This window comes from Capsicum annuum, chromosome 6 (assembly GCF_002878395.1).
Source record: "Capsicum annuum cultivar UCD-10X-F1 chromosome 6, UCD10Xv1.1, whole genome shotgun sequence".
NCBI lineage: Eukaryota > Viridiplantae > Streptophyta > Magnoliopsida > Solanales > Solanaceae > Capsicum > Capsicum annuum.
The window spans coordinates 227,349,631-227,365,076 of record NC_061116.1 but is presented as its reverse complement, the minus strand read 5'-3'; the positions used below and the strand labels follow the sequence as shown (position 1 = coordinate 227,365,076).

At 30.5% G+C, this 15,446-nt stretch overlaps 1 protein-coding gene across 2 annotated transcripts; it reads right to left on the bottom strand.

Annotated features, from left to right (window-relative positions):
* Nucleotides 1–9,876: 9,876 nt before the first annotated feature.
* On the bottom strand, nt 9,877–15,128 carry LOC107875327 (thioredoxin-like protein 4B). 2 transcript variants are annotated; one of them, XM_047414274.1, is made up of 5 exons: nt 14,886–15,128; nt 13,528–13,685; nt 12,594–12,660; nt 10,740–10,841; nt 9,877–10,224 (listed from the first exon to the last, which is right to left on the bottom strand). In XM_047414274.1, exons 1-4 carry the CDS (start codon nt 15,015–15,017, stop codon nt 10,743–10,745), a joined length of 456 nt encoding a protein of 151 aa, XP_047270230.1. In that variant the 5' UTR covers nt 15,018–15,128; the 3' UTR covers nt 9,877–10,224; nt 10,740–10,742. The 2 variants fall into 2 exon arrangements, with proteins under 2 accessions (XP_047270230.1, XP_016577491.1); XM_016722005.2 differs by having other exon boundaries at nt 9,877–10,246; nt 14,886–15,120.
* Between the last annotated feature and the right edge of the window lie 318 nt (nt 15,129–15,446).

The following is a 15,446-nucleotide window of genomic DNA, read 5'->3' as shown; positions in this document are numbered from 1 at the left end:
TAACCTTATTGTTTGTAGCATAATAGATAAACTTTCACCTTCGTGGAAGGAATTTCAAAAAAATTATGCGCCACAAGCAAAAGGAAACTTCTCTTGAGACTTTGATAATGAGAATCCGCATAGAAGAAGAAGAAGAAGAAGAAGCAAGGGGACAAGATGCACTTTTGCAAACAGAAGAGAACAACATCACGCCGAAGGTAAATTTAACTTCTTCAAATAATGCTACCCCCGAAACTAACAAAAATACTACTTTGAAGCCTAAGAAGAAAAAATTCAAGAAAAATGATGGTAGAAATCCCAAGAACAGTAATGGTGAAAATAACCAAGCAAAAAATCAACATGTACAACAAAAAGGACTATGCTTTGTTTGTGGCAAGAGTGAACATATTGCTTGATTTTGCAGATTTCAAAAACGCAAGCCTACACTTAAGGCAAACGTTATCGAAGAACCATTTGTGGCAGTGATAACAGACATTAATATGGTGAAGAATGTTGATGGATAGTAGGCTGACTCTGGTGCAAACCGTCATGTCTGTTGTAACAAAGACTGGTTTAAAAAATATATAAATTTTGAGGAGCCCAAAACCATCATACCTGGAGATTCACACACAACTCAAGTAATTGAAATGGGAGATGTCGAGTTGAAGTTTACTTCTGAAAGGGTATTAATCTTAAAAGATGTACTTTATACTCCTATGAGAAAAAATTTGATGTCTAGTTTTCTTCTTAATAAAGCAGGTTTAAAACAGATTATTGAATCTGATCAGTATGTAATTATTAAAAATAATGTTTTTCGGGAAAAGGGTATGCATGTGATGGTATGTTCAAGTTGAATATTGAAATGAATAAAACATCTTTGAATGTTGAAATGAATAAAACATCTACTTCTATTTATATGTTTTCTTCTACTAATTTTTGGCATGCTCGTTTGTGTCATATAAATGATCGTTATGTGGGAATCATGAGTAACGTGAAATCGGGATAGCCCAAGACTGTAACGTGCTGGCTATAACGCTCATGTCAACACCTTAACTAATATGTATAAGCAGTAACCTTTTATTTCCGTTAACCAGTCATAGTTCAAGTCTGGGACCACTTCGACTCTAGAGTAAAAGTTACTATTTTACTAAGTGGAGGTTCAATACAGAGTACACATTTTGAGTACACATTTATTATGCATGATAGTTTTTCTTTAACAAGTAGACTTCTTATAAATATTAAAATGAGTGGGGTTGATGGATAAACATTTTAATATTTTTTAATACTATTTTGTCTAATAATGCTTCCTCTATTAAGTGATCACTGTGGCAAATAACTATAGGCAGAAAGTGAGAATTTTGTTGTCATTATGGTGACAGTTTGGTCTGTTTCTTTGTTTACTGTTGGAGCATTATCATTTCACTCTTAATGCCATTATTTGACAAAGTAATCATGTTCCATGACTGCATTTTCAGCTTGCGTAACTCCCATTTCATTAGTGATTTATGGTCCATTAAACCTAATAGTTAGTGGTGGTAAAATATGGATATAAGTTTTATGTAATTTTTACTTTATTCATTCATTATCCTATTTTTTATATTGATGTAACTCATGTAACTTTTGTAGCTCATGAAACCTCTAAGTCATCGATATTCTCTCTTTACTACTATCATTCATTCTTATATTCATTGCATGGAAGATTTTCTTTCCTATAAATAGAGATGGTTTTGCATGATTTGACACATAAGATAATATATAGAGAGTTCATGAAAAAGTTTTAAAAAAGAGAGTTTGCTAGTTGAAGAGAGATATTCTTTTTGTGAAGTTTTGAACTCAATTCTTGTCCAGAGTAGTTGAGTTATTGTGAGAAGGTTGTTGTATTCTAGAGGGGACAAATCAAGAAGATTACCGTTGAACCGGTGAAACATTTGCTGTAGTGAACTTGAATCTCCTTAAAGAGAGTGAGATATCAACGCCTCAACCAAAGAAGAACAAGATAGTCTATTTATTTTCTTCACTTATAATTTTCAGTTGTAAATTTATTGTAATTTCACCAACAATATAAAATATTTGGTATACAAAACGTAAACTCTATTAAGTTTAAAAAGTGTATTACTCATTAAGCTTAATGAGTAATAAACTTTTTAAACTTAATAACTATATTTACGCGTTACATAAATTAGTTAATTTTAAGTTTTATCCATTTCAGTGTGCCGTGCATATCATCAGTCTTTTAAGGTTTTTGCTATTCTCTTTTTATAATTGAATTGACATTAATCACAAGAATATTTGTTTAAACCTTTTCTATCTTCTAAGTTTGCAAGTGTCCTTACCTATGCATGTTCGACTTAGCACATTCTTTAAGAAATATTTTCTCAATTTTAAATTATTCGTTCCAAATTTTTTAATTTAATTTCTCATTTTATATCTTTTTTCATTAATCAAAAAGAGACAAAAGAATTCTTCCATGTTTTACCTTTCCATTAATTATCTTTCTTTAAATTAAATTATAAACATCATTTAATAGGGGTACTATGGTAAACTAGTCATGTTATTAATTACTCTCTGTCCCAAATTACTCGTCCTAAATTGAGATGACACATTGATTAATAATAATAATTAATAACATGACTAGTTTACCATAATACCTCTATTAAATGATGTTTACATTTTAATTTGAAAAAAAAAAAGTAATTAATGCAAAGGATAAATATGAAAAAAAAAAAAGTTGTCTCTTCTTGATTAATGAAAAAGACAAGTAAATTGAGAAATTAAATTAAAAAATTTGAGACGGATAATTTGGAACGGAGGAAGTAATTTTCTTAATCAATATATCATCTCAATTTTGGACGGGTAATTTGAGACGGAGAGAGTAATAAGTTAAAGCATAATTTTACTATATCACTTTTATTAATTATAAGTCTTCTAAATTTAATAACAAAAATAAAATAGATACAAAATAATAAATTACCTCTTGATTTTCTAAACTAAACAAGTAAAATTAGACAATTATTTTTATTAATTAATCTGCGAGAGATACTAATCTATAGGATAACTTTATTTATCACATCCCTTCTATCAAACTACCCCTTAGAGCTAAACGGTGTGTTCAGCCTCCGTTCACTTTTTATTTGTCACAATTTTTCTAATTTTATTTGTCATTTTAACAAATAAAAAAAAAAAAAAAAAGACAATTTTCTTTTCCTATCATTATTTTTTTTTTTTCAAATTAATCCCAAGGCACAATAGTAAACATCATTTTGATAGGATTACTGTAGCAAAATAGCCATGTCAACAATTAATTTTTTAATGAATTTATCAAGTTAAAATGTACTCACAAGTAAAAATCGATAAAATAGTCATGTCAATAATTATTTTTTAACGCGTATATCAAGTTAAATGTGACAAGTAAAAATCGATGAAAAGAGTATAAAAGGTTGTAATTAACAATACTCCCTTCGTCTCAAACCACCCGTCTCAAATTGAGGTGACACACTGATTCAGAAAAATAATAAATAACATGATTAGTTTATCATAGTATCCCTATTAAATAATGTTTACATTTTAATTTAAGAAAAAATTAATTAATGCAAAGAGTAAAACATGGAAAAAAAATTTAGTCTCTTCCTTATTAATGAAAAAAAATAGTAAAATGAGATATCAAATTAGAAAATTTGAGACGAATAATTTGAAACGGATGGAGTATTTAGCTTATATAACTAAGTACCTAACTAATGGCCACCAACTTAATTAAGCCCATTAATTATTAATTTATGAGTCATTCTCTCACGTGTCAATGCGTCGGTAACTCACATGCCAGACACAGCATGCTTGTCTGCCAAATTAAATTCCACCACATCACCGCAACAGTCTGTGGGGACCACTCAGTATACGTTAGATAAAAATTTGGAGAAACAACACTTCAAATTAAATTATTTTCATGAAAATGTCCATAAAATTTAAATTTTACTTTCTAATCATTTCAATTTGTTGGCTTGTTTTATACGGTTTCTACACACATTCTATATAGTTTCTATATATATCTTATACATATAAATATTTTATAAGAAAATTATACAATTTCGATACACAATTTATATAATAATTGCACTTTTTTTTCACATTATATACAACAATTATATAATTTTTATACACTTTCTAGATATTTTATATATATATTTATACATACACATATTTGATAGAACTATATAATTTCTATACATATATATTATATAGATATATATTCTACATGATAATTATATCGTTTTTATATCATTTTATTTAACTATTATTTCTAAACAATAAAAAAAATATAGAATATTTTTCAGTTAAAAACTTTATAGCAGAAAAAAAATTGAAGTATTTTTAAAAAGATCTAATGGTCAAGTTGAAACTGTATCAGTATTGTATTATATAGGGATTATATCAACATCGTATATAGATTGTATTTTAACTATATGAGTCAAAGTGACCCAAATTAGGAATGACTATAAAGTGAAATTTTTTTATTCAACTGGCCATTTTTTGATAAAATTTCAAACTTAAGCTATTTATTTTTAAAAATGCTATACAATGTCGTTTTTCCTAAAAATTTACTCTCATCCGATGTTTATATCCAGATATTGAAGGTAACATAATTAACAATTTTATACATAGTCAAATACTGATAACATATTTTTCTACATGTAAAAATAAAAATACACATTTTAATTTATTAAAATTAATAATCGAGTCATATATCATGATGTCAAAAAATCAATAAAAGTTATGGCAAAGTAATCCCATGTTATGCAGCCGTTTTTGTTAGAGAGCATTTTACTCCGAGGTGGGACTTCCCACTCCAATGGGAATCAGATTTAGTTGAAATATGACTTTATTATTGTAGTCAAAGTTGAAGAACCCTGCACTGCACCTCTTGAATTATTGGTGCATATATGTACAATATTGTTAAATGTTAAAGACGGTATGTACTATGTGATCCCAATTGCTACACTATAACTTTAGTTCAAACTATATATTTATCATAAAAATTCAAGTAATACGTATAACTAATTAACTCCGAATAATTAATAATTTAAAATATTAAAATTGATTGACTATTATAATTTCACTTGTGTCCGAGTAAAATGGGATAAAGGGTGTATTTGTTTACACTATAATTCTTGTAGCAAAGGTTGAATTTAAGGGTGGCGGCTTACAATATATAGTTACAAGAACATGAAAAAACCTAATTACTAGAGCTGTTAATAAAACTTATTTGCTCATGGAGTGATTTAGGGTCTCTCAAAATTTACTACTACTATAGGGAAAAAAATAAAAAATAGTCAAAGTACTTTTCCAGATAAACTGCAAATATGTTCCAATAACAGACCTAAGTCAACATCACCTCTTTAATGAATTACTATTCTGTATTTGACTTTCCACTTTTTACTTGTCCTACATATCTAAGTCCCACTAGTCAGACATTTGAATTAAAAGCATTTTTTTGGAGGGGAAGAAATGATCTCCCATGATCCATAAGAAGAAAATGATTCTATAGAAGTTTTTATGGGAGAAGAACCATATAAAGGATCTTAACAATTTTAGCTAGCTAGGATCGTTTGGTAGGAGGGATAAGGATAAATAATCCCAGAATTAATTTAGAAGAGAGACTTATTTGATGTTTGATTAGAACAAAATGCGCGGAATAACTCATCCTGAGAATAGTTATCTCGAGATTGTAGTTATTATTCTTCCACTGGTTCACTTATATGTAATGTACCACAAGTCTACGATTCATGTATAATGAATACACAAATTATTCATTCATTATACACTGCTTGTGACTAATTGTGTAAAAAATAAATATTACATTATGTGAGACGTTAACTATGGTGGATTTGAGAAAGATAACGATAGATCGAAGAAGTATTATGGAGTAGTAATTAAACAGGACATGTCGCACCTTGCATGCAGCTCACCGAGGAATATATATATATAAAACTCCAATGTCATTCATGAATTCACCATCCCAACTAAATCTTGGTATGCCAACAAGTATATACACAGTAATATGCTTATTCAATAGTTTTGACTTCACACTTTGTCATATCCATTTTGTACAACTCAAGTTGTCTCGTGCAAACGAATATGGCCCGTTTGGACAGATATATAACAATTTTATATCTCGTGCAAACAACAGTTTTGATTTGAATATATGTCTGCTTCATTTGTATATATGTAAATTTCATATTTACAATTTTTTTTTATTTTGTATATATGTATCTAAAACTGTCATTTATTTTGTCTATGAATTGTAAATATGAAATTTAGACTAGAAAGTTAGTAATAGACACTCTACGGTTACAAAGATAGTTTTTATTATTTGTAAAATCTATTGTTTGTATATCTGTATATTAGTTTACATAAATTTGATATTTGTGTATCTGTTGTTTGTATATATATATATATATATATATACATATATGCAAATGAAGTATACATATATTCAAATCAAAACTGTCATTTATTATTTGTATATCTGTATATACAAATTTGAATGTTGTTTGTAAACAATATAGCAAACGAAATATACATATATTCAAATCAAAATTATTGTTTATTATTTATATATCTGTTGTTTGTATATCTATATATACAAATTTGAATGTTGTTTGTAAACGAAATATACATATTTGTATATCTATTGTTTGTATATATGTATATACATATATGCAAACGAAATAAACATATACATATATATTTATTATTTGTATATCTGTTGTTTGTATATATGTATATACAAATTTGAATGTTCTACATAATAACAAATTTGAATGTATATGCATATATGCACTCTAAAACTGTATATATCTACATATGCATTATTTTTCAAAATGTATATGTGAAAGTTAATTGTATATACATATATGTAAATTGTATATATATATATATATATATATATCAAAACTGTATATACATACATACACTCTAACTCTGTATATATATATATGCATGTATTATTCTACGGAAAAAAAAGTACACGTATCTACATATATTGAAACAAATATGTATATTGACCAACAATTCTGTTTTATGAGAATATATACAAAAAGACCTCGTAATCATTGTCAATTTCATTGCTTCCCTTTTTAGATTTAGATATCTTAAAATATTTTTTCCTTTCCACCTTACTAGAAGATGCAAAATTCTTTCCCTTTTTTTTTGTTAAATTATCCGTAAAAATGGGGAAGTGACTTACATAATATATAAAAATTTATATTATAAAATAAAAATCCACAGAAATAAAAAAAATTATAAAAACGGGGGAGTGCTCCCCCTTTTTTATTTTTTTTTGTAAAATATATGAACAATGAAGAAATTTAAAAAATAACTAACGTAATATATAAAAATTTTAAAAAAATTAAATCTAATGTCAATAAATATCCTAAACTAATTTTCTATGGTGAAAAATTCGCAAAAACGATTTATCATAGAGAAATCAAGGATTCTATTTTGTGATATTAGAGTGACTTTGAGAGAAAATAAGGAGAAAAAAGTTGAAGAAGATCTCTTGAATAATCATGTATTATGATGTTGCCAATATTGTCGTTTCTTTAATTTAAAATCAAGGATACTACAGTAATTTTGAGAGAAAATTAAGAAAAAAATAGTTGAAGAAGATATCATCAAAAATATTGTGTTTTGATATTCCACTGTTGCCTTTTTTTGAGTCAATAGGATAGAGAGAGAGTAAAAAGAAAATACCAAAAATAAATATATGAGAGAGAAAATTGATATATACAAATCTTAATATATTTGTATAAAGGGCTCACAAAAAAATCTAACTTTTAACTACCAAATGACTATGAATTGTAATTTTTTAAAACATGAACCATATCTTGTAATTAATATAGTATTTTGTCTATGATATGTAATTTTTTCTTTTTTTTTTTGGCTTGTAAGCCAAAAGCTAGAAATTCTAGTTTTTGGCTTTTGGCTTATTTATGCCTTTTTAGCTTAAAATAAAGTGTTTTTAAGCACTTTAAAAATTTATTCAAATACTATTTTTGACTTAAAAGCACTTAAAATAAGCCCATCCAAACAGAGGCGAACTCAGGATTCGAAGAATGCGGGTACACTATTATCTTTACATAAGTCACTGACTAGTCAATAGAGATTTAAGCAATGACAAAAATACAAATAGATAGGCTAAATATGAATTTTATGGTAATACATAAACCTTTAACTCAATATAAGCAAATCACTGTAGTAGCCTAGTGGAAAATGGTTTATTCTTTAAACAACATGTCCAGGGTTCGACTCCCTACTGCCCATTTTTGTTGTTAAAAATCATAACAAATAATAAAACAAAAAAAATTGCAAAAGTTAACATGAAAACTGGAATCAAACCTAGGTCATTTATGTGAGAAACTCAACAAGAACCAACGCGAAGTACTTGCAAAAGTTAACATGAAAACTGGAATCAAACCTAGGTCACTTATGTGAGAAACTCAACAAGAACCAACGCGCTTTGTTGTTAAAAATCATAACAAATAATAAAACAAAAAAAATTGCAAAAGTTAACATGAAAACTGGAATCAAACCTAGGTCATTTATGTGAGAAACTCAACAAGAACCAACGCGAAGTACTTGAAAACTGGAATCAAACTTATGTGAGAAACTCAACAAGAACCAACGCGCCTGAAGTACATTGGTGTTAAAAAAAGAAATATGAAAATAAAATTTTCTCAGTTCCAATTCAAGGAAAAACATTAACTAAAAAATAAAAGATTAATCATCCGGAGAATTGGAGAAAGTGGACAATGATAATTATATGCTAACGATTTGCATGGTGTGCCTATTTTGCCTTTATTTATTTATTTTTGGAAGAAATAAATAATAAAAAAAAGACTTTATCCATGAAGTGATTTAGCGAAGCCCACACTGGGTTACTTCCTTATAAAACCTATCTGGCATATGGATATTATTGCAAACCACCATGTGACACATTTAATCCATGTTTCTTGCTGTCCTTAGTTTCTCCACAATTATGCAATAAGTTTAAAAATGGTAAAGAAAGATACAAGTGCTGTGATACATTTTGTTATGAAGGAATTTAATTTGATTGAGTAGAACAAAATTAACAGGGTGGTAGAGTCACTTATTTTCTTTGTGGAACGAGAGTTTGAGCAGTACCAAGTGTAAGAACTTCAACATCTGAAATAGCCGCGAGATACTCTAAAAACTTGCTTCTCGAGTATTTCAAGTAAAATAATGGCAGTCCACTATGCGTGGTGTCTCGAAAAGGATCAGACCACAGAGGTCTATTACAAATTTTCAAAAAAAAAAAAAAAAATTTATAACCGTTGTGTCTCTGTTTTTGTTTTTGCCTCTGCTAACCCTTGAGTGCACAAATTTTCAATCAATTTTTCCGATTTCAACTCAAATTCTTTACTTTTTCAACTTAAATCAAATATTGTCCAAAGACCCATTCATGGGCCTCTTAGAATAAACTTTTAAGGACCAAGAGTACTGTGGTCTGTGATGGTGACTAGACTAGAGCATGTCGGCATTGTTAGCTATTACAAGACCTCACTACATAACAGCTCAGAAGTACTTTTTATGTAGTATAACACAAATTGTGCACAACCATTTAAGTTGTCCAACAACAATGGCACAGACACAGAGATGTTTTTCTTTTTTGTTTTGTTTCTACCCGGTGTCAAGTACCGACTTTGGGGCTCCAACTATATTGGATTTAGTCTGCAAAAGTCCATTACATGAAATTCTCCTTGTCATGATTTTTTTCATTCTCATGACTCGAACACAACCAGTTGTGAGCAGTCTTTGGACAGTAGCTTTCGCATAACTCGTTCTATATCAGGAATGACGGAGAATGCCTTGAGACTGTCTACGGAAGCAAAGATGTTTCTTCTTCAATATCTGTTTTGATGACAATATTACTAGCATTGGAGAAAGGTTCTTTAGGTTCATCACTTACATTGTTTCACCCCATCATACACTGATGTTTCTGATTGCTACAGATCACAGGTTATCTCGCAGCTAAGATATCCAAGAGAAAAATATCTTGATTCTACATTAATTCAATAAGAGACCTGTTACTACATCAGTCTGCCACGATCCTCTTTCTCGCGTTGATATTAAAGTATCAAAATCCACAACTCACTCAACTTCATGCTACGGATAAGTAATGGTCACTATAATCATCCAGAAACAATAGCTTTCAAGATGAGCAGTTTTCTCCTCCAGTTCAGCGATCAACCAACTGAAATAAGCAAACAATTTCAAAAAGAAAAAAAAAATAGATCAGTACAGTGATATGGTGTGGAGTTCAGCAATCAATCAGTATTGGTCAGAGAAAGTGATATAGCGTGGAGTTTGAATATCTGTAAAGAAAAATGACTTGCCCGAAAGGGGGAAAAGTCTGTTTCCCCTTTTTGGTAGAAAATGTTTTCAAGTAACCAAATACCAAATGATTACCTTGTGAAAAAATTATTTTTGAGTCAATACTGAAGGTACATTACAATTTTAACTTCTTAAAAATGTAGACTAAACACATAATGTAAGGTATGCGCTTCAAAATATAAAGCAGACACATCACAGAAATATTTCAGTAACACAACAATATGGGATAATTCACTAAGAAGGACAACTATTAAGAGAAACTAGCAAAAGAATGAAGAGGAAAGGGATGCTCATCAAGCTGGAAAACATGTCATGTTAGGAACTAGTCAACCTAAAATTACAGACAGACATACCTGCTAAACATCTTTGTATAGCAACTGAAACTTTGGTATTCTCTCTGGGGGAAGGGGACAAGTCACTATGAGCTTGCCTTTCATGGCCCCTCTAAATATTGCCTGCTTACAAACAGGGATGCCGAGCAATTAGAAATTACTCCACACGCATGATTTGTGAAAAAAAATTTAAGCATCAGATAAAGTATAACAGTCAGGTGTTCTATCAAATTGTGAACTAACTGACAAAAGTCCAAAGCTACCAAATTTTATCAGAACCTAAATTTTTAACTAATGGTTTAAGTTGATTCACGAAATAGTTGCTAGAATCACTAGCAACTCCGCAAATTAGGATATCTCGCTTCAGATTTTGACAAGTTGAAAATCTTTACAACCTGAAGACAGCTTGATTTAACTAGACTTAATGAGCTTTATTCAACACCTGATGCCTCATTGGAGGTGAAAACATATTAAAAAAATCCGAGAACCTCAAATTTGAGGATGTCAATATATGAAGACTTGTGTCATGACACATTGTATTTGCCTCTATGCAAGAATTATGGCAAGGTAAAAATTTCTATGCATAATTTTTTAGGCTTCTTAGAGGAACATACTCCTTGAAAGAAAGAAATTTGTTCTTGCCTTATGGAAAAGGGATCTCAAACTATCGATTTTATTTGATAACCGAGAAAAACCCTGAGCCCAATGGACCATAGTTCGAAATTCAGGAGATAATAAGCCCACCCCTATACCTTTGTCCACCTAAATACTAGGCTTTTTTATGAGGTAGTGTTAGAAACTGTGATGTGCGCCTGACCCATACATCATTTGTTGCGCTCTTACAACTAGACCAAAGCCCAGAAATCATCTCAAATATGGATTTTAACATTTATCTTCACTTATATTGCTGCAAATATGCATCTCAGTGTACCCTTAATTATTTGACAGATCTGGTCGCTTTATAATATACTTAAAAACCAATTCCTCGTAAAACTTAGTTTCAGAATACTATGGCAGAAATACCGGCTCATGGGTAGAGTTATTTTTTAAGGAAGAATCTGAGAAACCTTCTTAGTCAGTAACTTATGTAAAAACAACAACTATACAAATCTGTCCATGCCATGCTTGCACATCATTCAAAGATGAGCCAAAAGAAGTTCTTAAAACCCATATAGCGGAGGTTCTGAAGAGTCTGCAATTGAAGTTTAAGTTAATGCCCTAGGCAGGAAGACACAATCCACCAGAAAATGAACGAGGACTCTTAGTCACCAGCTTTATAAATTCAAACTTAAGCTTTAACTCATAACCAGCATCTTCTCCCTTCCACAATTATAGTTTCCTGCTCTTCAAACTTCATGTCCAGGGACATGCAGAAACACATCTACTAGTTTAATAAGCTAATTTTGGACAGCCTTCTATACATATGTCAGAAGTTTGAGTTTAGAAATTACAATCCTGTGATAGCTCAGCCATTCTCCAAAAGCTTCACTTCAATTTAAACCCACAGCCGTGAGATTACAATCACATATATTAATTATTGTTCTGCCAAATTACTTGTCTATCTGGCTTTTATATTCCATCAAAGAAAAATTGGTGTTAATGGATCAACTTCATGCAAGTATTTGCACCAAATAAGTAAATCACAATTATTGAAAACCTGCACTACGCAGCAAAGCTAAGTTGTGTCTACGGGTGCGTGTTGGATCCTCCAAAAATAGTGTATTTTTGAAGGATCCGAATCGGGTGCGGCAACACTTTTGGAGAGTCCGAGCAACTTAGCAGCAAAGAATATATAATTTTACACTCAATAGATATTTTTCCGGATCATAGGGAAAATACCAAGGTCAAAAAGAAAGTTGTGAGATTATCCCATACCTCTACAACATCAATGAAGTCTTGTTTTCTCTGAAATGCTCCAACCCACTTGGTGTGATCTGCACTCCTGGAAAAAATCCATCTCAGAGAAGTAAGAGCTTATAAGATATAAGAATATTACTGGAATGGAATTACACCATCAAGCTGTCCTCAAGCATGTGCATAACTGAGTTTACGTGTAATTACTTAAAAATTGTTGCAGAGTCCTAATCAAATTTACTAAGATAATTCTTGCTGTATTACTATAAATGATTAAATTCAACAGACTCAGAAATAAACCTTTTTTTTTATATATATATTAGATTGAGAGATAAAATTTTAACATTTAAGGTCTTTCACGCAAGTAGTAGAGGAAGAAAAAGAGAGGCAAATGATTTGCGAACCTGAACATGTCCCAATATCGCATATCCTTTACTAAGGGAGGAGGCAAGTGGGAAGAGGTGGCAACAAGAAGGTTATCTGCAAATACTTGGCCAACAGAAACACTTTTTTCTTTTTTGATAAGATAAATGTTAATAAATAAAGTCTTCTCTAAATAGCCTCTCCTTCCTATTTCTTCCTAGAACCATGTTATGCCCTCACCATTCTCTCTTCTACCCTTTAATCGACTAAAAACCAATACGGCTCTTGCAAGGAGCTGCTTGAATCGGGTCAATGTCATTTCAATTTCCTTGATTGAAGGACCAAAGAACTAGTTATCCAAATTGTTGCGGGATATTTCCAGCATTTTGAATTAGTTTAATTTGCCAACAAAATGTGTCTGGGATAATGCTTAAAGTCTTAGAAGGACTAAAAAATATAATGAGCTCCTGTCGCTCAACAAAGATGGAAGGAGTATGACACCATGGAGAACTCTTTCTTCAACTTAATTGAATTACATCTACAACATAAAGAACATGTCTATAGCACAACAGTTAAGAAAACTGAAGCATACCCAGAATCCATCTTCATATGATGAGCATTGAAGAAGAAAACGATCGATGGTGCTAAGGTTATGTCAAAATACTTGACATAAACTTGAACGTCCTCTGAATCAATATCCACTAAGGCCACAGTTGCAAACTTGGACACCTCTCTCACAGATTTACACAGCTGCAACCAACAAGAAGGAAAAAAGTAACAGAACCACCCCAAGATAAAACTTATGCAAAGTCAAATTAACAGTGAAAAGGCACAACTTTTACAAACTTCGACTATCTAATACATAAGGGGTGAATTCACCTTCTCCACAGCTACCCATAGCTTTCAACTAGAACTTCACATATATTATTATTATAATTTGTTAAAATATATACTCCCTCTATCTCAATTTGTTCAGAACAGTTAGTATATGCAAAAACAAACACCTTTTCTGCGTGCAAACTTTTTCAAATATCATTATATATCTATTAACTAGCACTAGACATCTGATAAGTTCATCCTGGAACATATATATTAGAGTTAAAGTTCTAATAATTAGGTCATTTATAGGCAATTAGGCAAATCTCCCTGATAAATCATTTATTTCTGATAAAAATGGTAACTAACCTGCTAGTACTAATGGTGTAAATAATCTTCATATTTCCAGTCTTTATACAAATTCAATTTAATAAAACAAACAGAAGAAACAAAAAAAAAAAAAAAAGTACTGGGTGGAGGTGGAAACTTGCCCTACTGGCATGTCGATTGGTCTAAATATATAATAACAAACAACATACCTAGTGTAGTTCTACAAAGTGGGGTCTAGACAGGGTATAGTGTACGCACACATTACCCCTATCTCAGAGGTAGATAGGCTATTTCAAATAGACCCTTGGCTCAAGGAAAAAAGTCTAACCCAACAATAAACGGAAGTGAAAGCATAACAAAACATTCTGACCAGTAACTACAGCAAAAATAATATGATAATCAAAGTACAAGAGATACAGTAACAAATAATAACAGAAATTGAAGGACAAAAAATGATTACTAGTATGAACGAATAGTAAGAAAATGCACTATTACTTACTAAACTCCTGCCCTAATCCGTGTCGTCTACAACCTCCTATCTAACATCATCTCCTCAGTAAGCTGAAACTACATCATATCCTGTAACGCTTTGTTCCATAGAAATTCAAAGTAATTCTGTAAAAATTGACTATAACACTGTATTCTCTTTATCAGATAAATCATTGAATACATACAAATTATTCATTTAGAAGCAAAGTACTAAATCGCGAACTAATAAGCTTCAAACCCCCATTCCTCCACAAAAAGAAGCAAATTAAAAATAAAAAAATAAAACTGAATTAGGAAAGTGAAAGGAATACGTACGATGTCATCGAGCTGTAGAGAAAGAGGATCGGACGATCGGCCAAAACGGAGGACGAGCACTTTGTCAATTGTGTCCTTTATTATCGAATCTACTTCTACCTTCTTCGTCAACGTATTCAATATATACTCCATCGGAAGAAAAAAATTCCGGCCAAAACGGTACCGGAGAAACTATATATTTGCATACGCCGATGGGATTCGCCGGGAAAATACAATTTTCAGTATAAATACATTTGCTGGAAATACATTTTTTGTTTGCCATTTCGGTCCTTCAATTATTGCAAATTCTTATTTTAACCTAATACTAATTAAATTTTAATTTATTAGACGGATTACTAAAAAAATTGAGTTAATTTTGAAATTCCTATGTACCAAGAACCAATTATTTATTCAAAGTGTTGCCTTCAAATCACTAAGACAGAGTTTGGCCAAGAGCATAAGCGAGTAAATTTTATTGAGTGGTAATTCAGTTTTGAATTTTTCAGAGTTTATCACGTAATTTTATTTTTATTTTTATTACATTTTTTGCTTTGAATAAGTCATCCAAAGTTAAATACTAAT

What these genes read in the sequence shown, in the direction of transcription:
- LOC107875327 (XM_047414274.1), bottom strand. Translation starts at nt 15,017, where the DNA reads ATGGAGTATATATTGAATACGTTGACGAAGAAGGTAGAAGTAGATTCG. An exon ending in CTCTACAGCTCGATGACATC is followed by an intron (nt 13,686 to 14,885) that starts GTACGTATTCCT and finishes TGTTGGTTGCAG; the next exon opens with CTGTGTAAATCTGTGAGAGA. An exon ending in ACTTCATTGATGTTGTAGAG is followed by an intron (nt 10,842 to 12,593) that starts GTATGGGATAAT and finishes GTTTGTAAGCAG; the next exon opens with GCAATATTTAGAGGGGCCAT.